This window comes from Bipolaris maydis, assembly GCF_028858645.1.
Source record: "Bipolaris maydis strain C4 unplaced genomic scaffold PSV08scaffold_11, whole genome shotgun sequence".
Taxonomy (NCBI): Eukaryota; Fungi; Ascomycota; class Dothideomycetes; order Pleosporales; family Pleosporaceae; genus Bipolaris; species Bipolaris maydis.
The window spans coordinates 1,422,067-1,446,700 of NW_027093867.1; the positions used below are offsets into that span (position 1 = coordinate 1,422,067).

At 49.6% G+C, this 24,634-nt stretch overlaps 7 protein-coding genes across 7 annotated transcripts; 4 read left to right on the forward strand and 3 right to left on the reverse strand.

Annotated features, from left to right (window-relative positions):
• Positions 1–2,645: 2,645 nt before the first annotated feature.
• On the forward strand, positions 2,646–4,717 carry PSV08DRAFT_364516 (uncharacterized protein; the record flags this gene model as incomplete). The annotated part of the gene is made up of 4 exons (XM_014221798.1): positions 2,646–2,963; positions 3,019–3,154; positions 3,212–3,246; positions 3,301–4,717. Exons 1-4 carry the CDS (start codon positions 2,683–2,685, stop codon positions 4,715–4,717), a joined length of 1,869 nt encoding a protein of 622 aa, XP_014077273.1. The 5' UTR covers positions 2,646–2,682.
• A 1,638-nt stretch (positions 4,718–6,355) lies between these two features.
• PSV08DRAFT_228169 (uncharacterized protein) lies at positions 6,356–11,549 on the reverse strand (the record flags this gene model as incomplete). The annotated part of the gene is made up of 4 exons (XM_014221797.2): positions 6,356–10,060; positions 10,125–11,225; positions 11,279–11,344; positions 11,398–11,549. 4 exons carry the CDS (start codon positions 11,547–11,549, stop codon positions 6,439–6,441), a joined length of 4,941 nt encoding a protein of 1,646 aa, XP_014077272.1. The 3' UTR covers positions 6,356–6,438.
• A 1,059-nt stretch (positions 11,550–12,608) lies between these two features.
• Positions 12,609–13,623, forward strand: PSV08DRAFT_320602 (uncharacterized protein). The gene has a single exon (XM_014221796.1). It carries the CDS (start codon positions 12,673–12,675, stop codon positions 13,510–13,512), a length of 840 nt encoding a protein of 279 aa, XP_014077271.1. The 5' UTR covers positions 12,609–12,672; the 3' UTR covers positions 13,513–13,623.
• A 1,132-nt stretch (positions 13,624–14,755) lies between these two features.
• PSV08DRAFT_403993 (Rieske [2Fe-2S] iron-sulfur domain-containing protein) lies at positions 14,756–16,112 on the reverse strand (the record flags this gene model as incomplete). Its single annotated transcript, XM_014221795.2, has 1 exon — positions 14,756–16,112. The coding sequence occupies one exon, from the start codon at positions 16,110–16,112 to the stop codon at positions 14,856–14,858; it is 1,257 nt and encodes a 418-aa protein (XP_014077270.1). The 3' UTR covers positions 14,756–14,855.
• A 2,045-nt stretch (positions 16,113–18,157) lies between these two features.
• Positions 18,158–20,730, forward strand: PSV08DRAFT_378888 (uncharacterized protein; the record flags this gene model as incomplete). Its single annotated transcript, XM_014221794.2, has 1 exon — positions 18,158–20,730. One exon carries the CDS (start codon positions 18,158–18,160, stop codon positions 20,708–20,710), a length of 2,553 nt encoding a protein of 850 aa, XP_014077269.1. The 3' UTR covers positions 20,711–20,730.
• Positions 20,731–21,061: 331 nt separating this feature from the next.
• PSV08DRAFT_320629 (beta-lactamase-like protein) lies at positions 21,062–22,287 on the forward strand. Its single transcript, XM_014221793.1, has 6 exons — positions 21,062–21,139; positions 21,193–21,241; positions 21,297–21,384; positions 21,437–21,508; positions 21,556–21,589; positions 21,647–22,287. The coding sequence occupies exons 1-6, from the start codon at positions 21,074–21,076 to the stop codon at positions 22,187–22,189; spliced, it is 852 nt and encodes a 283-aa protein (XP_014077268.1). The 5' UTR covers positions 21,062–21,073; the 3' UTR covers positions 22,190–22,287.
• Positions 22,288–22,769: 482 nt separating this feature from the next.
• On the reverse strand, positions 22,770–24,389 carry PSV08DRAFT_403996 (uncharacterized protein; the record flags this gene model as incomplete). The annotated part of the gene is made up of 2 exons (XM_014221792.1): positions 22,770–23,575; positions 23,687–24,389. 2 exons carry the CDS (start codon positions 24,387–24,389, stop codon positions 22,770–22,772), a joined length of 1,509 nt encoding a protein of 502 aa, XP_014077267.1.
• Between the last annotated feature and the right edge of the window lie 245 nt (positions 24,390–24,634).

Genomic DNA, 24,634 nt, shown 5'->3' on the forward strand with positions numbered 1-24,634 from the left:
GCTAATTCTTCCTCTTTTGTCTTCTCTATTTTCCCATGGTTTCTTGTTTGTTTGGTTGGAGTGGAGCGATTGGCGGCCTTCTTGTGGATTGTTGCTGCCTTGTATCCCGTGTGTGAGTGTGTTTTTTTTTATGGCGCATGATTAGGGGACACAAGACGGACGAATGGGGGAGTGGAATCGGGCGGAACGCGTAGGTGGTTAGTGGCTGTGTAGCGGGTTTTTGGGGAAGTATTCCGTCGGTTGAGGGTCGGGATTAGGCATCAACTTTCTTTTCCTTGATTTTGAATTGTATTGAACGGACGAAAGCATGAAGTCTAATGGTGTGGATGATTCAGTGTTGCGGAGCGGAGTATCCGGTGATATCTCGCCGATAGTATGTGGCGGTGGCGGTGGCTGTGTACATCTCGGACATTCGGGTTCCTGATAGAATCCGAAGTGACAGGCAGTGACGCCACTGACGTATTGGAGAAAATTGCGAGATCTTGTAGTAGTATACTGTAGATAAATAGTATAGATCACTCATTTATCCTAGACTCCAATATAGTTCTCTTTCTCAAGCTGTGCATATGTTGGAGCCTGTTTTTGTGCCTTGAACTACAAGGAGCCCCACGAAAAAAATCTTAACATGTTGGCATATATAAAAAAAGATGACAGTGTATTTTCTAACGGCCAATAAAATTGTATCTGTCGTGTAGAGGGAGCGTCTTAAAGTGAGGGCGGTGTGCAGCTGTGTAAAGCTGCAAAAGCTGGACTCTCACGCCTAATTGATTCAACCATGATGATGATGCCTATTATCCCAATCACAATACCATTTTGGAGCCCCCAGACCAACAGGTTCCTTTTCATTCCTGTAGATTAGGCCAGAAAGAGATGTTATGGTTAAATGAATGAATGTCTTACCTTCTACAAATACCGTCTTTCTGGTCTAAATAATTACCCTCTGGCGACGTCTCCACCTAGAGAATATCATTGCGAGGTTCGTTACAGAAGTCAAATGCAACGGACCAATAATTGTTCAGAAGAGATGCAGCAAGGGTGAGAGTCCGCAAAAAGCGAGATGATAAAGGATAGCAAAGCGCTTTTTTTTCAAACAAATAAAAGATTGAAGCGTGTGGAGCGACGTGGAAAGAACCAGGAGGACTGTAGTTTCGTCGAGATTTGCTGGAATAAGAGGACAAAGGTGAAGAGATGATAACTGAGTATAGACAAGACCCATTTCCACGCCATAGACAGGTCGTCAACATCAGCTTACTATCTACCTAGCAGTGATGAACCGGATCACAACCGTCTATTCACCCGAATTTTGAACCTTTATTTGCCTCGTGCGCTCGGCGAGTATTAATAGCCACACCTATAGGTATACACGATATAGCGGGGTGCCACCATTAAATTCAAATGTCTGTCGGCATGCCTCCATGGTAGGTGCGGGGTTTTTATTCATAGAACCTAATCTATGACATGCCATTACATGACCGTTTTTCCTCGGCCGACATGAAATTTGCTACTTTCCTAGAGGATCATGATCCATCCCAATAGTGGTTTGTGGGATTTTTGGAGTTTAATCACTAAGTCTTCGTAAGAAGAGAGAAGTTGAGATAGAGATGCTAGGAGCTTGGGCGCCAATTTTCAAGAGGATAAGCACATGGATAAAATGGATACTGCCGGAGGAGCTTACTGAGTAGTATCCAAGTATGCAGTAACAAGACATTGCATAGGAAACTACGCATTCCGGTAATACCCGGGTCATCCATAATAGCAAGCCATGCACTCTCCTGAACTTGACACGACACTCTGCACAATACCGTAAGGTCCGTGAGATGCTCGTATATGGACATGAGAGTAAAAGTAAGGCTCAGGTCAAGAGTAATCCGTGAGGGGCGGTTGAGACTTCGAACACAGGGATTTATGTGCCCTGAGATACATCTACTAGCGGCTTTTTTGCCAACACCACAACTACAAAAAGAAAGACTTAAATAGTTGCTTTCGGTGTTCAGCAAACGGGATTTGGCGATTTCGAACCCTCATAGCTATCGAAATACCATAATGTTGTTTTGGCATTGCCAGCGCATTCTCGGCTTCTTTGAAGTTGCGATGCTCGGCTGAGAGGCTGTACGAGCGGTGGGTTAAAGAAGCAACACGCGCGTACATACTAGTCTTTGCTTTTGGGACGGTAAAATTGCACGAGGAAAGTTTCCTGAAGATTTCCGTAAAACCAGTTGCCTAATCTAGAAACAGGAATTCTTCCCGAGTAAAACGCACGTACATGAGCAACAACCCGGTCAAGTCCGCGAATGGAAAGTGGTGCATGGCTGACTAAATACCACGCCTTACGCTTTTCTCGTTCCCTTGAACCGGGAGCTGCATCCATCGCCGCTAGTCGATGGTGCCGCTCCGACCCGTCAGCCGTCAATCCTTGCAGCGGGGGCTTTGTATCCAATGAGAGTTGCTGTGCACGATCAATGTAAATCTATAGTGGAGATCTCCTGCAAGCCACCATTGCTTTGCTAGAGCTTTACCACGACCAGAGATGCAGTTTTGAGATGATAGCGTTTGAATCTCGCAGATCATGAAATCATGTCCCTGCTTCATCGCCAGCGTATAAAAGGCCAAGATGCGACTGTGTGCCTCATTGACTTATTACAGCTTCTTTTTGCATTGCGTTGTAGCACAAGGGAAACCACGATGCGACATTTCATAAAGATCTTCGGTCTCTGGGCTGCTTTTGTCGCAGCTGGCTCTGATGGCGATACTTTGCTTCAGCAATTCTCTGCTCCAGGCCGTCTTCTTGGCAATTCATTTGGCAATCCCGGTGCAAATGCGACTTTTGACTACGTCGTTGTTGGGGCTGGTCTTGCTGGCGCTCTGACGGCGTCGAGACTTGCAGAGGCGTTGCCGCATAAGACGGTCGCGGTGCTAGAAGCGGGCTCTTTCTACGAAATCTCAAATGGCAATTATAGTCAAATGTGGGTAGAGATTGAAGTAAATGTGTATCAATACTTACGATTCGATTGTTGTCAGACCATACTATTCCACTATGTATGTTGGGCCAAGTGCAGACGATTACCAGCCGTTAATAGATTGGGGCTACTTTACGGAACCCATCCCGGGCGCCAATGGACGACGGTATTTTTATGCGCAGGGTAAAACTCTTGGTGTAAGTGCAGCCAATTCAAAACTTACATCCGTGGGCTACAACTAAACATTGTGGTAGGGAAGCTCAGCACGCAACCAGCAAATTTACCACAGGTGTGACGGTTTTTTTCTTGCATGTTGATATACGTAACTAATTGTTACTTTCAGAGCGACCAAAGGCTGGTATGCTGCCATGGCCAATATAACTGGAGATACAGCGTACCTTTGGGACAATATGTTCCCTTTCATGAAGAAGAGCTTCTCGTTCACGCCGCCAGATACTAGATACCGTGCCGAAAACGCCACGGTAAATTTCACATTGTCCAGCTTCGATAGTCCCGGAGGGCCAGTGCATCTGAGCTACCCAAAATATGCTCAACCCATATCCTCGTTTGGGCCTCAAGGTTACGCTGGAGCTGGGTTTAAAGCAGCCAATGGTTTCTTAGACGGAAACTTACTTGGTTACGGATACTGGCCGTTCACGCTACGCGCCAAAGACAGCACAAGAAGCAGTACAGAAAGTGCTTTTCTTTCTCAGACTGCCACCAGGACTTCATTGAAAATCTATCAGTCATGTATGGCGCGTAACCTTCTTTTTGATGAAAACAAGCGCGCTTTTGGAGTCAATGTCACAGTTGCAGGAAAGAGGCCTTTTGTCCTTCACGCGCGCAAAGAAGTCATCGTATCTAGTGGTTTCATCAACTCTCCACATCTTCTTATGGTTTCTGGTGTTGGACCGCGAGCAGCGCTCGAAAAATACAACATTCACGTAATCTCTGATCTCCCAGGTGTGGGCCAGAATCTCCACGACACTCCAGCCCTCGGCGGCATCACTCACTCCTCAAACGTACCTGGCAGGAGTGCCTGGACACGTAGTGCTGCATCCTTCAACGACGCTGTAGAATCCTATTTCAAAAACGGATCGGGCCCTCTCAGCAGTCCAGCCAGCGATTTTGCCGCGTGGGACAGATTCTCCGAAGAATACACAAGTAGCATGAGCCAGTCAACTCAAGACTACCTAGAGCAACTGCCTTCCGACTGGCCAAACGTCGAATACGTATTACAAGCTTCGGAGCGTGTGCTTTCCACAACTCAAGCAGCCAGTAACACCGGCGTCATCGGTGCGATACTCACTTCGGCCTCCAGCAGAGGAAACATCACCATTCAATCTGCCGACAACACCGTCGCACCAATCGTATACATCGGATGGTTGGACTCAAAAGAAGACCAGGAAATGGCGGTTGCAGCGTACAGGCGTGCACGTACAATTGCATCCAAAATCTCCGCGTTTGGCACAGAAATCGCACCAGGAGCGAATATTACAACTGATGCTCAGATACTTGACTACATTCGCACCAAGGGCATGGGCGCGATTCATCACGGAGCGGCGACTTGCGCAATGGGTCGCAGTGTTTCCGATGGAGCTGTGGTCGACTCGAAAGCCAGGGTGTTTGGAGTCAAGGGATTGAGAGTTATAGATTCTAGCTCTTTGCCTTTTGGAGCGCCGGGGCATACACAGGGTGTTACGTATGCGCATGCGGAGAAGCTAGCGCAGGATGTTATTGATGCTGCCGTTGAAGAGTAAAGGAGAAGGCGAGTTGTCATATGTTGATGGCCTTTTGTTTATCCATCCCGTTGGGACCATCTGATATGCACGTTGAACTCCTAATGTTCTTGCCATCCTTCTCCATGCAGCCGTTTGAAAGCGAGAACCATTACCCATACTCCCAGATAAGTAGGGTCGATTTCGTTTGTATTAGCTGATCTGCTATTCAAATAGTTATGGTATTGCAACTGTAACGCTTGAATTTGCTTCGCCTTGATGAGGGAACAATCAGTATTGGTTCCAACGTTGTTTTGCTTTTGAGATAGACAAGAGGGCAAAATAATGTGCTTGAAGAGATTAGATAGAACGAAACGAGCTCAAAAGGGGCATCTGATCAAATATGATAATATGTGAAGTAGAAAACTTCTAATATTCGAATTTGTATTTACAGTACTATTAACAGTGACCATTGCTGGCGAATTGAAACAAAGCATAGAAAAACGTAAAGTGCGTACCCATACATAAGCGGCTGGCGACCATGCTAACTAACAAAATTTGATGAGTAAGTGACTGAAAACTCTATCGACAAAAGCCTTTGTAACCATTTGGTTGCACTGAAGCCAAGTATGTGCAGAGGTGGTAGGTGTCTGTTTCCTTGAAGTAGACCACAGCAAGAGCACCCCCTGCTGTACACCCGAAACGAGTTTCCACATCATTCCACTGGGGCATCTCAATCTAGACAACATTACTATGTACTTGCACATTCCCCACATTTTCCTTCCAATAAGCACCGTTTTAAACTGACGTCGTCACACCGGCTAACACCACCCCTTGCAGTACCATCTCCTTTGAATACTCTAAAAAGCACAACCCTCGGCCCTTTGCGCGTATATCGGATATCCTCGTATAGCTGCCAAGGCCGCTGGTCAGCAACGTATACGAACAAAATCCACACCGATAAAATCGCATATGTTGCCCACAACGGATTTTGAGGAAAGTTCTTCGGGTTGACTTGATCGATAAATTCAACCACGTAGTACCGCTAGCTTCTTTCTAAACCCCGAAGCAACTCGCTACCCAAGTAGCTGCTACTTAGTCTCCAAGCAAATATAGTAATAGTACAGGCAACAAATGCGCTCATAGCTATTTCATACAAACAGCAAATATATCAAGGACCAACAGTTCGTCCTGAAAACGTCTCCTCGTGGGCCCACAACCACCCTTGCTTAAAGGTACCTAGCCACGGATGTACCTGTTTCCATCCACCAAGGATGCAGGGGATACATGACAGGGGAATGAATATCACTCAACGGTTTTTTGTTCCTTGCTCCCTGCAGGTTATCTGATGATGGGAACCGGGTGAGAGGGAATGCTCCATGTCTCTGCAAATCGTATTTTGCAAACCCTAAGGAACGCCGTTTTGGTTAGCACAGAGCTCTCTTCTTGCTCGTTCTAGTATCCTTATTTGGTAGCGCAAAAAATGCAGACATGGCGTACATCTCAACGGTATTTGTTGGCGTAGCCAGCGTGTTGAGCTATTTACGGCTCCCGGGTGGCTACGTAAGTGCTAAGAACACATGACTGACTAATTAGTAGCGTACGTAGTAACGTGTCTCTGTGGTCCGCACTTGTCGACGTTTTCAACTAACTTCATGATCATGCTGCAATGTTACAAGATGAGTTCTCTATACTAGTACATTTCATTAATCTAACTAACATTATGTCTTACTTATTTTACATTCTTCTAAAAACACAAATAACTAAGTCGATGTAGCTGTAGCTGTCGATGAGGCTACCATTGCAGCTGTCGGTGTACCCGCTGATGTAGCTCCACTTGTCGGTGTAGTTGCACCTGCTAATGCAGCTGCGCCTGTCGACGTAGCTGGACTTGTCGACGTGCCAGTCAATGCACTCATCGATGTACTAGTACCTGCTGATGAAGCCGTACCTGCTGACGAAGCCGTACCCGCCGATGAAGCCGTACCTGCTGATGAAGCCGTACCCGCCGATGAAGGTGCACCTAAAGCCGTAGAATTACCGCCCGATGTGTCACTACCAAAGTACGCGCAGTGAATGAGATACATCGAGGTCTCAGCGTTGAACCCTTCCAGAACAACCGCACTGATTCTCGACAGAGAGAAAGCACTGTTGCCCGAGGAAGTGTACGCCGAAAGTGGGATCTTGAGAAGTACGGGAGCACTGCCCAGAGTACCATATGTAGTGCTTGATACACTGACTCGCTGGAGCAGTGTCGAGCCAGCACATCCGCTCCCGCCACTCTGCAGTTGTATGTTGAAACTTGCACCTGCCTTCGCCGTGACGTTGAGGTAGAGGAAGCTAGACGAAGAAACGTCCGCGCAGTTCTGGAGCGAGTACCAGTAAGACCCAGAGACAGCAGGTTGTAGAACCAAGGCGCCGTCCTTGACGGCTGGTGCAACCTCCATGGTTCCGTCGTCGCTTTGCGCATTCCCATTAGCGTTGCGGTCCACGTTCTTTGAAGTGCAGTAGTTCAACCAGGCGCTGTCAGGGCAGCTACAAGTCGAATTCGATGGCACGACTGCTGTGGAAGCCAAACTGATACAACCGAGCTTGATCTCAGCGTTCGATGGGTTGAAAGCTGATAGTGCGATGCTATCGAGTCGGCTTGCATTCATTCCAGGGAAATCGGAGAAGGGAATGTATGTCACCTGGTACGAACTGGTACCGGAGAATGTTATGTACGAAGTGATGGGGACAGAAGATGCCGGTGATGTTAATGAACATTCGACATCTGTCTTCCAGCGCATCGACACCTGGAAAGTGGTATCTGCAGGAGCCGCCATGGAGATTTGTATACCCGTCGCATTTACCTTGTTTGCATTGTAACAGGTGGTGCCAAATTGAGAGTACCAGTATGCACCGCTGCTAGCTCCTAGACTGAGTGAGCCGTCGCTGCTGACGGAGTATGAAGCAAGAGATCCTTCATCGGTCATACCGCCAAGGAGTCGATTCGTCCGCGGAATATCGGAGGTGAATGTGCAGGTGTTGAGAACGGTGCCTGAGCAGAGCGCACAACCAGGGTTATCAATAGGTCCTGTGAAGATTAAGGAGTGAATACGGTACGTCGAGCCGGGGGAGCTGAAATTGGTCATGATAAACGACTGGAGGTAATTGGCGTTGAAAGTAGATGAGAAACGCGAGAATGGGATTGTGAGCTGTGTTGGTGCAGTGTTGAAACTAATCGGGACGTAAGATGTGACCACATTGGTGTTGCAGCTGTCGCCACCATATTTGAAGCCGATGCTCGCGTTTGCGCCTTGTGGACCAGAGATGCTGAGTTTGATCGAATCGTAAGAACTGTTGACTGCTAAACAGCCAGGCGTCTTTGCAAGCAATGTGTAGAAGTATGACTTCGCATCCCGTGGTACGAGATCAGCGGAACCACTGTTGACTTGCTTGTAGGACGACATTGTCTTGTTGTCTGACATGGGAGCCCCCAGAGCATTGGTCTGCGTTGTGAATTCAGCCGGATCACAAAAGTCCAGCACGACGTAGCCAGAGGTTCTTGCGCAACGCGAGCCAGCACCGCCTCCGGGAGGGCCGCCCAGAAGGGAGACCCATCGCAACGTGAAGTTGCTGGCAGCAGAACCACCACTTGGTGTGAAGTTTCGTAGGGTGATACGGCTCATGGAATTGGCCTTGAGTCCCGAGAATGCCGAAAGGGGGATTGTAATGTTCGTAAACTTGTCTTGGCTCAAGGTGGCATAAGACTTGGTGTTAATTGTAGAAGTGGTAGTATCAGTACCTGAGGTCACAACCACGTCAAAGGAACCACCAGACGGGCCACGCGCGTTCAAGGAGACTGCGGTGTACCCGGTGGCGTTTAAACCAGTACCATTGACCGCAGTGTCGGTATAAAAGTATGAGTTCGAGCTCGATGGCAACAACTGCATTCTCCCAAGCTCCGAGAGTTTTGCAAACGTCATTGAGTTGTTGTAGTCGGTCTGGCCAAAGATGTTGTTGATACCAGTGATCCACCGATCAACATTTTGGAATGACTCGATTGCCAGGCCCTGGGTGCGATCTTCTCCTGGTGCCGTGACGCATCGCTTCTGGATCTTGATATTATCAATATAGATAGGCACATGGTCTGGAGAGATGTTGCCAATACGTATACCGCGGACATGAAGCATGTCCTGTCCCTGGAAGTCTGCTAACGGTATGGTAACAGTATGATTCGTGCCGTCAGCAGCGGCGTATCTGGTTACGTCCAGGTATGTGGGACTCGGCTTTTCAAAATTGCATCCGGAGTCGTACGAGACAAGCTGCACGTAAAAGGTGGTTCCTAGAGGAGCAATCATGTCAAAGTAAAGATGTGTGTAGATCGAAGCGTCGAAGCAGAAGCGTGAGATCTCCGTGTAGTACGAGTTGACCCCACTGGTGGTAGTTGCTGTGAGCTGCAAGGTGCCATCCACATTGTTTGACGAAAGCCCTATTGCGCTTGTTTGCAACAAGAGCAGATTGACGTTGTTGTTGCCAAAGTAGAGCTCCAAGAAATCGTCAATCATGACATCCCATGCTACGCATTCTGTATCCCCAATCGCCTTTGGGGTAAAGTCGGGGCATGTGGAGACGGATGAGTCGATCAAACCAACGCTGAAAGTGAGCGTATATAACCCCTTTGCCGTGTTTCGCAAAACGACCGCGTTCGTGGTCTTATCGTACGAAAGTTGCTGGCAGACTGAGAGAGATCCCGTGGCGGACTGTATGGCATAGTTCCGAGGCACCTGAAGAGTAAGTCCTTCCGTGGGGCCATCCAGACGAACCGTCATCGTTGCTGATGTTCTGCTTGCTGCTGTGATGTTCACAACGGCGCGATCTCGATTTGCCCACCAGTTGGCCAAACCTGTTTGATTGAAGAAGATTGAAAAAGGACGCACGGTATCGTGGAACGCACGCTGTATCTGGATCTTGTCGAAAACTGCGTCCGAAGGGTGGATCAAGATGTTGTAGTGGCCGCCATACCGTGCCATTTTCTTGATATTGTTGATCTGGTTTGAGAAGTCTGACCCCGGAAAATCGGCACTGCTCATGTTTCCGTCGCCATCAGACCATTGAAGGGGAAACTCGTAGTATGGGAGCTCAGCAAACGATTCACGGTTGTGTGTTACTTGAAAAGGGAGGTGGGTAAGGTGAGAGTTTCCTGAGCATGAAGAGCCGCCAATGAATCCGTTCGCAACGCAATGCGTAGCTTGGTACTTGCTCCATGCAAGGTTTCCTGGACGGTAGGTGGTGAGGTTGTAATTGGTCTTGAATACATCTTGTAGTATGTATCGAATCAGAAACGCACTTACGCGGACCTCTCCTGATGCAGAGCCACCTGACGTATAGAAAGCAAGTCCGCTACAGAGGTGGAAGTACAAAGTCAGCGTCGATGTCGCATGCATATTACACGATGAAAACTTACCTGGGGCCTCCCTTTATACACTGCTGATCGTCAGGAGGTGTTCCATCGGCGTTAGCCCCACATTGGTGAATGTAAGGCGCGTACCCTGCGTCACTCCCTTTGATATAACGTTCCTCACGAGTACCGTAGGGAAAACTCGCCGCATTTGGCGAATGACTGACAGTGTGGCTGCCAAAATCGATGTATGGGTACCCATCAGGAGCCACCCGGAACCCGGTGATCTGATAAATGTATGGAATTCCATACTGGAAGTATGCATTCTCGTAGGCATCGGTTATGTACTTGGTATGAAGGTTCAGGTTACCAGAAGCACCTCTTTCTTGCGCGGCGGCTGCCATACCCTGGCCGTGGGGGTACGAGACGTAGGTGTCAATATCCCAGGTAGTGGTGAAAGCGAGCCCTTTGTTGTATGGGACTGTCCATAGGCTGACAAATTGGGTACTAGAAGTGACAATATTCTTGACGATGCGTGTTCCGATGTCGTATCCAGGGTAGTAGTGTCCATCATACCACGGTGAGTAGCCGCCGGCCTCGTTTTGCGCCTGAATGAACAAATAACCAAGATCCATACCGATGCTGTACACATATCCGCTCGCACCCAAAGGCTGGTTCCTAACAATAGCTGCGCTTGTAGCGGACTTGTCCGCACTGTCTACGCCATTATTTCGAACCTGGTACTTTCCAAGTGTTTGTGCGCCTCTAGCAGGCGTATAGCCAACATTGACAAAGCCTTGTTCAGTGTAGTTCTCATAAAAAGGCATGTTGATGTCGTAGTAGTCTGTAAAGTCAAAACCCCGGAGAGCCTGTACAGGTGATTCGGTGTTGGTCAACTGCAAAACCGATCGCGAACCGCTCGTGTCTACAGTAGATGCAGTTACCCCTGCAAGGGATTGAAGAGATGAGGGGACCTTGTTCATGAAGATTAACCTGCCACCTCTGGACACGAAAGAATTCAAGGCCGTGACATCAGCAGAACTTGGGCTGTAATTCACGCCAGGGGGCGTGTAGACAAGCAGAGTCCAGCATTGCGAAGAAAGGTTCAGCGTTTCAATGACCTTCACTTGCAATCCGATTGTCTTGAGAGCTAGCGTAAGAGGAAGCCTGAGATGATGTTATTTGATGTTTTCAAATCAAGCTTCTTGGAGATACTATACCAGTTAGGGTCTGATTGATAGCTGGGTACAAAGATGTTGAGCCCAGAACTTGGTCCTGCTGCATGTCTAATGTAGCGCCGTCAGTGAAAAACATCACAAGACGAGTTTGCTCTCCTGACCTCGACTTAGAAGGTACAGTAGCTGCCTGACTGTCCTCCGATAGAGCTGCGCTTGCCCCTGCGGGCTGTGTAAGAGAATATATATCGGGCGATTGAAAGGCCTGACATATTTGGAGTAACCAAAACAGAGGAAGAAGAATCAAGGTGCGCATACTTGATGTTTCCCTCAAGGAGATGAAAAAGATTGCAAGAGTAAAGAACGAAGAATGAAGGACTCAGAAGGGCAGGACCCGACCTTTTGGGCAAGTTGCACGAGAAAAAATGGACCAGAAGTTCGGGCGTGGATGGCCTAATCAGCCGCGAGCGAAGGCCAAATCGCCGGCTACGCTAGTTTAAGGTACTACGGACCTGACGGAACGAAGTTTGGGAGAATTCCGTCAAGTTATCCGCTTAAAGCTCTCTAGTAGGCGGCTGACAGCGACTACGGCATTATAGTTGACAGTACCTGCGCTAAGTACGTGTACCTGGACCTCAAGGCTCGTTTCAGCCACAGGAGCGGAGCCATCAAAGATGCGTCAAAACGTCACATTGCAGATGCCAAAGTTGACCTTCGCGGTCCAGATTGAGGATTTTCAACAAAAGGGAGGTATGGGATTTGGTAGAGAGGCGCCACGTGCGCGAGTAGTGCTTACTAGCACCAATAGACAGATTCAAGCGCGATCTTCAAATGCTTATGGCTGAAGAAATCAAAGAAGAGCAAAGCTGAGTACTTTGCAAAGTTCGACCGAGTGACGGAAAGTCGTAGCTATTATTGAGATTGTTATCACGGCTGGGGCTCAAAGGACAGCGACTCGGCTGGCGCGTGCTTTCTTAGCGCCCGGGAAAAGGGGCTTGATGACAGCAAGATCTAGACCTTCACGATACGTATCGCCCTCTCTTGAAATCCAGACCCAGCGTGTGTAGATGTGCTCATGTACTTAAGGTTGCTAATCAGCCACTGAGAGAACAGAAGTTTCCCTTCCTACAAACATGCCATAGTACTAACTACAACTTCAACCGACTTGGCCATTTCGCCACTATTACGAGTAGAAGAACAGCACATAATGTTCTTACTTTTGCCTTTTCCTCCAAAGCATAGAGACGTGGTCAGCCTATACGAACTGCCAACATGAGCAAAAGTGGGGCGCAACGGGTGGCCGACTGACATTTCACCCTTCGTTGCCTGGCTGTTGCCTGAAGTAGTCGGTATGCCACCCTGGCGCATGTTGGATATATATTCACAGTCAAGAATGCAAATGAACCTCCCAAAGCAAAGAACCAAGTTCAAGTGTGACCATGACGACAACACTACCCTTGAGGCGTTCGAAACGCAAACAGAATGAGCAAGCTGCCGCGCTGATCCCAAACACCACCAGGGACATTGCGCCACCACCCCGGAAGCGCGTCCGTAAAGCCAATATATCCCCTAACACGGAACCTTGTATCCCGAAGCAGGAGCATGCAAAAGTCAATGAAGCCACCACAGACACCAAACCCATACGGTTACAGCAACACGACACCCTGCCTCCATTCCTTGCGCTTCCAAGGGAGCTGAGAGATGAAATCTACAAGCACGTTCTGGAACAAGACGAATCATCAACGCTCAAAACTGGGCGCGGCAACAACATCGTTACACGATGCGGCCTCGTGGGGGTCAACAACCAGATCTCGGAGGAGTTCCTGGATGCGGTCCTCTTCCACGCTCACGTCATCACAGCTACTGTCCGCAATCACAACTTTGCGCATGTCGTCACGTTCCTGAATCGCTTGTCCCAGGCACAGCTAGCGAGGCTAAGTGCCCACGGACCTACTGCAGATGAGGTAGACGACGACAATAAACCAAAGCGCAAGATACGAATTATTCTTTCTTATTCAGCAGGCGCAAAAGATAGCCGCGTGCATCTCAATCGCTGGCTGGACAGATTTGACGCGCCAGATAAATGCGGCAAAGAGATTGAGTTCGAGTATCATAACGACGGGACGTACCGGAATGGTGGCTACAAGCAGAGACCCAGATTACGCGGCAATGCAAGTAAAAGGTGGAATGACGAAGCGGCCAAGATTGGACGAGGTGCTACCAGAGGCAGAGCATGGGGCGGATGGGGAGGCTATGTTCGCTACCGTGACCATTATTAGTAGTATAGGTCAACATGGTGAAGCATGTCAATGTGGAGATTTGTCTAAATATGCCAACAGTCAATCTGCCAAGCTTGATGTGTATTCATGCCTTCTAATAGAGACTCTTGGACAATCTCTAGAAAACTCAGAAGCAACTGTGCGAGTTGGCAATCTACAGCCAAGGAAGGAGCTAGTAAGAGCCTACGGCTATACCACAGGAGGAGAGTACACCACCAAGATACCTCTCCACGTGATCGTGTAAAGTCGATGTAGGCATGACAGCAAAGTCACGTGTGCATGTCCAAGCTGATCACCAATACATACGTAAGAGTTCCTTCCAATACCCCAACAGAGCGAGCCATGTCACGACCCATTCACTCACGTGACGTCTTCCACCACAGTAAACCACCAAACCAAACCAAACGTCAGCGCAACCCACGCAACGTACACATGTAAACATGTACATGTCATAGTCCCGTAATTCCCCCCAAACCAAGGAACCTCCCCATACCACAAAAAAGATCGACAATCGCCCCATCGCACATCCCCCCATGAAACCAATCCGATTGGCCAATGCACAGACTTTCCCAATTAGGACCGAAATCGCAGTCTGGTCCAACCCCACATTTTCTTTTTGCCCTTTCGCCATTATCTCAGGTCCTGCATCTGCGTCCGTTAACGGAGCCTGGCGCACGCCCAGAGTCTGGTACGGGACGAGGGGGAGAGGGGCAAAGGCCCATGCAGGGGCCGGCTTTCCATAGAAATGGGAGTTGGATGGGCACGAGGGAGAGAATAGGGTTTTGCCGGGGTTTACGCCATCCCCCGAGCTGCGAGCTTGCTCTTGCCAGACTGGCAGGGAAAGGCCCAGTCCCCTCCTCCTTCCGCCGCCGCCGCCGCTGCTGCTGCGAGCGAGAGATAGCAGCTGAAGTTAAGCTGATGAGGGGGGGGGGGGGGAAGTCTAGAGCGACTCTTTGGCCCCCCCGAAAAAAGCAAAAAACAATAATAACCAAACAAACAGCAGGGAAGGAGGATGTGGCAAAGCAGATGATGAAGATAGTAATGAAGTTTAATTTCTCGTCTAGATTGGAAAGGCAAGGCAAAAAAAAACAGAAAGCGCTATATAACAAACAAACAAGAGAGATCGCTCAGAGGAATCATTAATGAGAAAAAAAAAGGGTTTGCCTGTTTCCATTCCAAGTACGAGTTCTAAGCCTCTAGTACTTCAGTTCCCCCAAACGCAGCGCCAGAAAAAAAAATAAACACCAGTACGCCATGCAATTAACCGGCCCAAGGTAGTCGTTCAAGGTCATCATCAAAGAAGTGTTGCGTGACTGTGTGTATGCAAACAGAATTTCCACAACCTACCAAGCGAGATCGCTCTTCTCGTTGTCGGTACCGCACGAGAGGCCCTCGCAGAAATCTTCCATTTCCTTTGTGAGCAAGGAGCCGGCCTCGGAGTCGAGCTGCTGCTTGGCGGGCCAGATCTTGTGGCCGGCCTTCTTCTCGCGCATGCCGTGCTCCATGACGATTTCGCGGCAGCGCTTCTGGAAGAAGAGGGGGCCCTTTTCCATGCGCGGGTGCAGCTCGCCGTTGATGAAGATGCCGGCTTCAATGTTCTTTTGCGCGCGCTCGCAGAGCACCTTGTCTTCGCCCATGACGCGCTTGTATGTGTCGCTGATGAGGAGGAAGTCTTCTTCGGATGAGTGCTTGTTGCGCCACACTTCGTAGTACATGACCGACTCGGTGGGCGACTTGGGCATGAATTTTTGCATGAAGAGGAAGTGTTGTGTGACGGTGAAGGAGGCATTGGGGAAGCAGTATGTCGAGCAAATCTCTTGTCCGAGATCCTTGCGGTATTGTGGTGTCTTGGGGTCGTGCTGGATGTGGTCGGCCTTGCAGTAGACGTCGTAGCTCTCGAGATCGACGAGTCCGGTCGTTAGGTCGGGGTGTGTGCTCTTGCAGTGGTAGCACTCGTTGAAGTTGTCTGCAAGAATCTTCCAGTTGAAGGGGCCTTCGAGGTTCCATGTGTGATCGAACTCGTAGTCGTCAAAGTTGAACTGATCAAAGCGGGTTTGCTCGTCGACGTGGTCAAATTGTGATTCCCATGATACCTCTGGAACCTTCTTTGAGTCCATGTTGATCCAGACGAAACCGTTGCGGTCAATGCGCGTGTGGATAGGGAATAGGCCGTTCTTAGCCTTGTCAAAGTTCTGAAGCTCCTGGTAGCCGGGAGCCTTAGCCAGGTTGCCGTTCAGGCCGTATGACCAACCATGGTATTTGCAGGAGAAGATCTTCGCGTTGCCTCCGTCCTTTTCAACAACAGGGTATGCACGGTGTCTGCACACATTGTGGAATGCAGTAATCTCGCCTGATCGGTCTTTGGAAACGACAATGTCGTAGTTGGCAATGTTGTAGCGAAGGAAGTCGCCGGGGTTGGCGAGTCTTGACTTGTGGGTGAGGATAAGCCATCTCCTTGTGAAGATGGCGCGCCTCTCAAGCTGGTACATCTCTTCTGAGGTGTACCAATTCGCAGGAAGGGCTCGTACGGGCTCACTCTCGGGTGGGTTCTGGGCGGCTGCGCCGCCAAAGCCTAGGTAACTCAGAAGTCCCCCGACCATGTTGGGATACTGTAGTGGTAGATGAGATGTTGTGGATATCTAGCAGTGCTTTCAAAGGAAGTGAAGGACAGTGATGTCTGAGAACTAGTCAAGTCTGCTGAAGAAGATGAAGGTCAATCTGATGGATGTCTGCAGTATTATTATACTTTCTGTCCAAACTCACTATCTCCTCAAACGCATCAACTGAAACCATCTACTAAGTCCATATAGGGTTATAGCTTCCATTCGCTCCCGAGAGGCGATAGCCAGTGGGGTGAGTGGACGTAATCAGACTGCAGGTGACTCTCAGGCGCCACGCTGGTAGATGATTTACCAGCCCTCTCCGCAACCGCACCATCCGCCATCGTGATCATTCTACTATTCTAGACAGTGGGCTAGAACTCTGCTGGTCCTTGCTAGTGGACAACGGTGTATTACCCCAGAATAATCTGCATTGATGACGCATGACAAGATCATGGTGATAAAATGCAAAGACTGTCCTCGTCTGTGCCCCTCTTGTTGGCACGGGCTTGGATGGATCTGATTTCCAAAAGCGGGCATCAGACGCCAGCCCAAAGCTTGACCGTTGAGCCAACACCATAATAGCCGGAGCTATTGCGGCGGCACTTCCTAATGGTTATCGCACTCTTATCGACAAGTTTGCTGAGGTTGGAAGTCCGATATGCAGTTCTTTAGATAGGCCAGCTGTGGTGATGAAGTGGTCAAATCGACCCCTATCGCGATAGATAGCGATATCATGAGGGAAGTCTGCGGACACCCAACCTAAGGCAAACGGACACAAATCCTCAGTGAATAATGACCACTCAGATGGTGTGGTGCGTGTTGTCGGTGAGCCCAAAAAAAGATAGGGCGAAACGCTTAGTAGGCGTGAATAATGAGGCGTGACTCGCCCAGAAAACCGCCATGTGCTCGAGTCGAGAGCCAGCGAGACAAGCTATGTGATGTTACCCCTCATCATCCTTTGCGTGGAAGTTTCGGGAGGCTTTGAGTGTTTTCGGTAACCGTAGTCGTGAGCCTGCCGGACGGGTGCAGACAACGCAGTGACATGTCACGTCTCGTCATCTCCACCTAACGGGCGTCGAGATGGCCTGCAAACTGAACTACGGTGATTACGCAGCTCCATTGTGTCCCAGGAATTATTTAAGGCTCTTCTTCGCACTCAAGGCAATTGGGGGGACAGAGCCGTGAGCTCGATGTGGGCTTGCTCCAGACGAGGAGAGTGCGTTACAGGCCGTAGCAACGACTCGTTTGTTCTATGAGCTTTGCATACTGCTTCGACTTGGGCAGGATGTGTTGCAAGGGCTGCTCAGGGCGGATTGGCGCGCTTGAATAGCACCCCGTGCGAATAGGTATCTGGGAGAGGTGTTGTCGCTGGGCTGTTGATGGGATGGTGGGGTGTCCGGGCTTGTCGCAGTGGATGAGTGGAATGCATCTTTGTAAGGCTTGATGGCGTACAATTACTCTCAATGCTTACAGCAAGTGATTGTTTGGGTTCGAATAGTTGGATTGCAGCAGGTTGCATTCGTTGTCACTGCTCGGCAGGACACGGGGAGCGAGAAGCCTCACTGGGGGAAGAGCATACTAAGCTCAACATACTATGATGACTTACCTGGCGTGGGAATAGACGGCAATGTTGCAGTGTGTCGAGTGTAGGAAGAGTCGGATGGTGTTGCGCACGCGCGAGGCGGGGGTTGCTGCAAGCTATGTAGTGTCGCCACGGCTTGCCTCTTCTTGCCCGGCACATGCTGCACTAGGCCCAGTATGGACATCAGGACCCTACATCCACGACTGGCATCTTCTCCACCAATGTCGTCAGGTCCGCATGCGGGGGGCTACGGATGGATTGGATCCAGCACTTACCGCTCGAATCATCACGCGAGATGTTTTTCCCGTTGAAGTTCTGGATCACGCTTAGTCTCGGCTTCTGGAATGGGGAAGCCTCGCAGCATGGTCCGTTATCGCCAGCATGAGGAGTCTTAAGAGAGCAGCGCCTCCTACAGCTCTTGGAAGCCAGTCAATCATCAATTTCCCTCTGTTCTTTCGCAATGGCGATTTCTCAGCGTGTTGTCATTATCGGTGCCGGAATCGTCGGCACCAACCTGGCCGATGAGCTGGTCTCACGAGGATGGAAGGACATCACTGTTGTTGAGCAGGGCCCTCTGAGTATGCCGGGTGGCTCAACATCACATGCCCCCGGCCTCGTCTTCCAAACGAATCCTTCGAAAACAATGACACTGCTCGCAAAATATACTGCCGAAAAGCTATCAGCCCTAGAGAAGGATGGACAGAACTGCTTCAACCGATTGGGTGGCTTGGAAGTTGCTACTACACCCGAGCGTTTGGAAGAGCTCAAGCGCAAGCATGGATATGCACAGTCTTGGGGCATCGAGGCCCACTTGATCAATCCTGAAGAGTGCCTTGAGAAGTATCCTCTTCTGAACAAGGACATCGTCCTTGGTGGTCTACACATCCCAAGCGACGGCCTCGCATTGGCAGCTCGCGCAACACAAATTCTCATCGAGAACACACGCAACGCAGGTGTCAAGTATCTTGAACATACTCTCGTTACGGGTATTGAGCAAGCAAACGGCCATGTAACCGGCATCACAACAAATAACGGCTCAATCCCAGCAGACATAGTCGTTTCATGCGCAGGATTTTGGGGCGTAGAGATTGGTGCTATGATCGGTCTCAAGGTCCCGCTCCTTCCTCTCGGTCACCAGTATGCAAAGACGACACCTGTTCCCGGTCTCGAGAACCGTGAAGTAAACAGAAAGATCAATGCTATGAACGCTGAATACCCGATTCTGCGACACCAAGACCAGGACCTTTACTATCGGGAGCACGGAGAGCAATTTGGCATTGGCTACTACGGCCATCGTCCAATGCCTGTCAAAGCTTCTGAGTTGGGTGTCACTCCAAAGCATGTCGATGAGAAGAGTATGCCCTCTCGACTAGACTTTACACCCGAGGACTTTGAGCCAGCTTGGCAAGCCACCAAAGAACTACTTCCCGCTTTACGCCAGACTGAGATTGTAGACGGTTTCAATGGAATCTTCTCTTTCACACCTGACGGCGGATCCGTGGTTGGACAAGCTCCTAACCTCGACAACTTCTGGGTCGCCGAAGCTGTTTGGGTCACCCACTCAGCTGGTGTGGCCAGAGCTGTTGCAGAGACATTAACAGAGGGCTGCTCAACTGTTGACATCTCCGAGTGCGAGCTAACACGTTTTGAAGAAGTTCAGCTGAGCCCAGAGTACGTCAGCGAAACTTCGCAGCAGAACTTTGTTGAGATTTACGACATCATCCACCCTCTCGCACCGAAGGAAAGCCCCCGTAACCTCCGAGTTAGCCCTTTCTACGCCCGACAGAAGGAACAGGGCGCATTCTTCCTTGAAGTTGGAGGTTGGGAGCGTCCACACTGGTACGAGGCGAACGCTGGATTGGTACAGACTTTGCCAGACGAGTGGAAGCCAGTCGACCGCGACGCCTGGTCATCCAAGTTCTATTCGCCAATTGCTGCTGCCGAAGCGTGGAAGACACGAAATGCCGTAGCGTTATATGATATGACAACCTTTCACCGTTTCGAGGTGTCTGGACCTGGTGCAGTTCACCTGCTCCAAAGACTTACGACTAGCGACGTCTCCGCACAACCTGGCAGTATCGTTCATACCTTGCTCATCAATGCTCATGGCGGCGTCTTGAGCGACCTTTTTGTATCCAGGATTGAAGAAGATCTATTCCAGGTAGGTGCCAACACTGCGACCGACCTTGCATACCTCATACGTGAGGGCCGCCGTCAGGAAAAGCACACACCCGGTAAATGGGTTCAAGTGAGAGACATTACAGGCAGCACCTGCTGTCTTGGTCTTTGGGGCCCCAGGGCTAGAGATCTCATTCAAACAATCAGCTCAGATGACTTCAGCAACAAGGGGCTACCTTATATGGGAGTCAAGAAGACCAGCATAGCAGGCATTCCTATCACTATGTTCCGGAAGTCTTTTGTAGGAGAGTATGGATGGGAGATCCAAACCACGCCTGACTTTGGTCTGCGTCTTTGGGATCTGTTATGGCAGGCAGGCAAGCCTCATGGACTCATCGCTGCCGGCCGCGCAGCATTCAACGGTCTACGAATCGAGAAGGGCATCCGAGCGTCAGGATCTGACATGAATTCTGAACACAATCCTTGGGAAGCTGGAGTAACATATGCGATACAGCTGGATAAGAAGGCAGAATACGTCGGAAAATCTGCTTTGGAGAGGCTTTCGAAGAAGGCTGCTCCTCGTCGGCTGAGGTGTCTCACCGTCGATGATGGTCGATCAATGGTGCTGGGCAAAGAGCCAGTCTTTGTCGAGGGCCAAAGAGCCGGCTATGTCACCAGTGCAGCTTTCGGTTACACTGTTCGAAAGCCAGTGGCATACGCCTGGCTCCCAGGCAACATTAGTGAAGGGGCATCAGTGGAGATCGAGTACTTTGGCAAGAAGATCAAGGCCACAGTGACTCGCGATCCCTTGCATGATCCACAAGAGCGCCGTCTGCGTGGTGAAGGATCAACAGCTCAGCCAGAGCTACAGAAGAGATTGAAGTCGCTCCTATGATGGAATTTTGTAATGCGGAATGATTTTCACGAAGGTATGAGCATGGTTATGGCGTACGATTGGATTTCTTTTCTAGGCGTAGTAATAATGTAAAAAAGACCCGAATGCATGTATGTACCGACCCTAAGACCCTTTCGCACCACGGTGATGTGAGCAAAAAGCATCACACATGTTTTCTAGTCGCTGAGATTGGAGGATGTGATAAGAAACACGAGTATGTGTAACGAGTCTTGGGAACAGCGTGTGACTTCCAGATATGGACCTCTTTCCACGTGACGTTCTTATCGATAGGGAGCAAACACGTCATTACACTTCCAATTGCACGGCTCCTACATTCCACCAATCTCTCTTACTGCCGTCCATATGAGCTTTCTCGCCGCTTCAGTCAAGCGTAGTTATTTATCATCGTTTATCCGACCTATTGCAAAAGTAAATCGACTCATCAATTTCCATGGATTGAAGTCAATGCTAACGCCAAGCAGCGTTCATCCGTACCCGTCCGCGCGATGCATATCCAATCGATTCCCATGTGTAAGAGCACCTTGATGGAAAGGTTCATCGGTCCTTCTGCTTACGCATTCCTTAGGGGAGGGCACAGGCAACAACTATGCCTATCTAGTGTCCGATGATAAGACCAAGGAGGCTGTGATCATCGATCCAGCGAACCCCTCAGAGTAGGCTTAACAAGAACAATCACGATCGTCGATCTTGCTAACTATAACACAGGGTACTACCCGTTTTGAAAGAGCAAACCACTACTGGAGGCCTCAAACTGACCAAGATCATCAATACACATCAGTGGGTCTTCCCTTTTTTGAACTAAACCATACTGACCTTTTTCAAAGTCACCATGATCATGCCGGAGGCAATACTGAAATCGTGAGATTCGATGAACACAAACCCAATCTATGTTGATAGCCCTAACTCACATCTTAGCTCAAAGCTTTCAACCTGCCGATAATTGGCGGACGTGACTGCGAAAAAGTCTCCACTACGCCTGGCCACAACGAAACCTTCAACATCGGCTCCATCAATGTGAAGGCACTTCACACACCATGCCACACCCAAGACAGCATCTGCTTCTACTTCGAAGACGGCAACGACCGTGCCGTATTCACAGGAGATACACTGTTCATTGGCGGATGCGGCCGCTTCTTTGAAGGAAACCCCGAGCAAATGCACAAAGCCTTGAACGAAACACTTGCCGCCCTCCCAGATGACACCAAAGTCTTCCCCGGACACGAGTACACAAAGGGTAATGTAAAATTCGCCAAGACTGTGCTTAACAACGATGCGATCAAGAAACTTGACACTTTTTCGCAAGAGAACAAGCAGACGCAGGGCAAATTCACGATTGGCGATGAGAAACAGCACAACGTTTTCATGCGTGTTACTGATCCAGAGCTTCAGAAGGTTACCGGTAAGACGGCGCCGATTGACGTTATGGGGGCGCTGCGGGCGATGAAGGATAAGTCGTAGTGATCGGGCAGAGACTGAGCAAACGATATGTTTGTTTAGGTCCTCACTATGTATATAAAATGCGAAGAAAATAAATTTCAGAAGAGACACGTAAATGTGTATGAGTGCGAGGGTGATGGTTGTGTTTGGCTGACCTATCATAATGATGTGCATTTCCGACTCCTGGTATCACCTTGAGGGACTTGCATCCAAACGAGAGTTGAGATGCTAAAGAAGCAAACAAGATTTCGAGCGAAATTGAGCAGCAAGCCATAGTTTGAAATTAGGGGGCAAGAAGGGAAACCATCTTATCTACCGTCTTAATTCAACTTGACAGAAAAAGCCATCTTTCTCTATAATTACGCTAGAAAGAAACTCCGCATTTGGCTATTCCCATGAGACGAAAAAAAAAGATGTATATGCAAGTAAGCTTTTCCAACCAACCCTTTTTTTTTTACCACCCAGTAGCCTGACGGATACCCTTCTTGGAAGGCGTAATCTCCTGCTCTTCAGTTCCTGAAACACCGGGTGTTAGTACTTGGCTTCCTGAAAAGAAAAACTGTGCTCTTGAACAACAAATAAAAAAACGCTGGGCAGGAATTTATATGTTCGTACTCAGGCGGTGGACGACGGGGACCGAGCTGGGCGGCAAGCTCCCGTATTCGGTGATAACCATGTTAATGTACTGTGCGGGGGTAACGTCGTAAAGGACCTGTAGATGATGCAGGTTTTTCGCTTCTTCGATCCATTTTAGGACGTCGGTGGTATCTGCAGGCGCATCTTCGGAGCCCGTTTTGTCGTCGTTCTTGGACGAGGGGAGACGGGATCTGAGGGGGAGGAGAGCACGACGTTCGGCTTCGGAGAGCATTTCTTCGGCGGGGGCGACCTCGTTTCCTACAATGGAGTCTAGAGCGACTTTCTCTGTGAATTTGACGGATTGGCAGAGGACGATGACGGGGATGGAGTGCGAGTAGGCGAGCATGGAGATTAGGGCTGTGCCAACGCGCGAGTAGAGACGGCCGTTGGACATCATGGCGTGCGCTCCCAAAAAGACCTTGGTGGCGTCTTTTACGGCGTGCGAGGCTCCAGTGACGAGGTAGTAGCGAACAGTGATGCCACGGTTTGCGAGCTTCCGTGCCAGTTGCTTGCCTTCAAAGAGTGGCTTCGAATCGACAACAATGACCGTGAATGGGATGCCAGACTCGTGAGCATGTATTATGGTCTGTTCAACAATAGAAGAGGCTGCATAAACCAGAATTACGTCGCCTGCTTGGATTTTAGTAGCTGCCAGGTCGCGGATGAGTCTGTCCGCAGCTGTGACACGCTCGCGAATGAAGATGTCAATCTCCTCAATGAGATCGCGCTTGGCCTCGTTCTCAGGGGTCGATGGATCTATTTTGATAATGACTGCGAATGAATCAGCATACTGGGTCCGAACGCTCTAGCAGGACATTGTCATGCCAATAAAACTTTCTGCTTCACATGTTTTTCTGAGTAGAGTATAAAGCGCACACTTACCGTCCTTCAACCACCTGATGGCGTTTCCCATGCTGATGCTGAGCGGTCTACAGCTCTTCAAGAACTCAATCTGGGGACCGAGATGATGGCTGGTAAGATGGCGAGCCAAGCTGTTACCTGGAGGTGTCTGGTAGGCTTCAATGACCGTCTTGAACACTAGAAGCATGGCTACCATGCGTGCTGTACTGCCACAGATGGTGTAGCTGCTGTACTGAAGACCAAGTGCGAGGACCGCCGGATGAACATCTTTTGATGCTCCAACAAGGGACTGCTGCTTAGGCTGGCTGTACAGGTGGCCAAAAAACAAGCCTGTTTGCTTTGAGCTCAAGTCTTTCTTCGACTTCTTCTCTGGTTCTTTCGAATTGGGCACATTTTGCTGCGATGGTCGTCGCCGTACTGGGAGAGGCCTTGATTTGTCGTCTTTTGATGTTTGCTTCGAGTCTTTCTGCTGCTTTTGGCCATCTTTCGGGGGCCCTTGCTGTTGGTTGGGTGCACCTCCGGCAGCTTTAGCTTGCGCTCTTTTGGCCTGCTTTTCGGCCTGTTTTTGCTTTTTCAATTCTGCTGGTGAGAGTTTCTTGGGTCCGTCTGTAGCATCACCATTTGCAGGCGCTGGTGCACTCTCGGCAGGTGCTGGTACAGCTGCAGGGACGGTTGAGTCTGGCGCTGGCACTGGCGCCGGCACAGTAGCTGGTTCTCCAGACATGACGCTGGGCCTCTTGTGTCGTTGCTGCTCTTCGCGTCTGAATGATGGCCAGTGAGGTGAAAGCCAGCCTTGTGTTGTGGGGGTATGTCCGCGCTCCTGTTCTTGAACCTGGCTCTCTGAGGGCTATCAAACTTGGTGGATAGCTCTGTGGCCCGAAATAGCAAGGTGGAGCCGTAGAATGCGTGGAGTGGTAAGCCTTGCTGGGCAGGCGGAAATTTGATAGAGTCGTGAATTGAGTCAGAAGT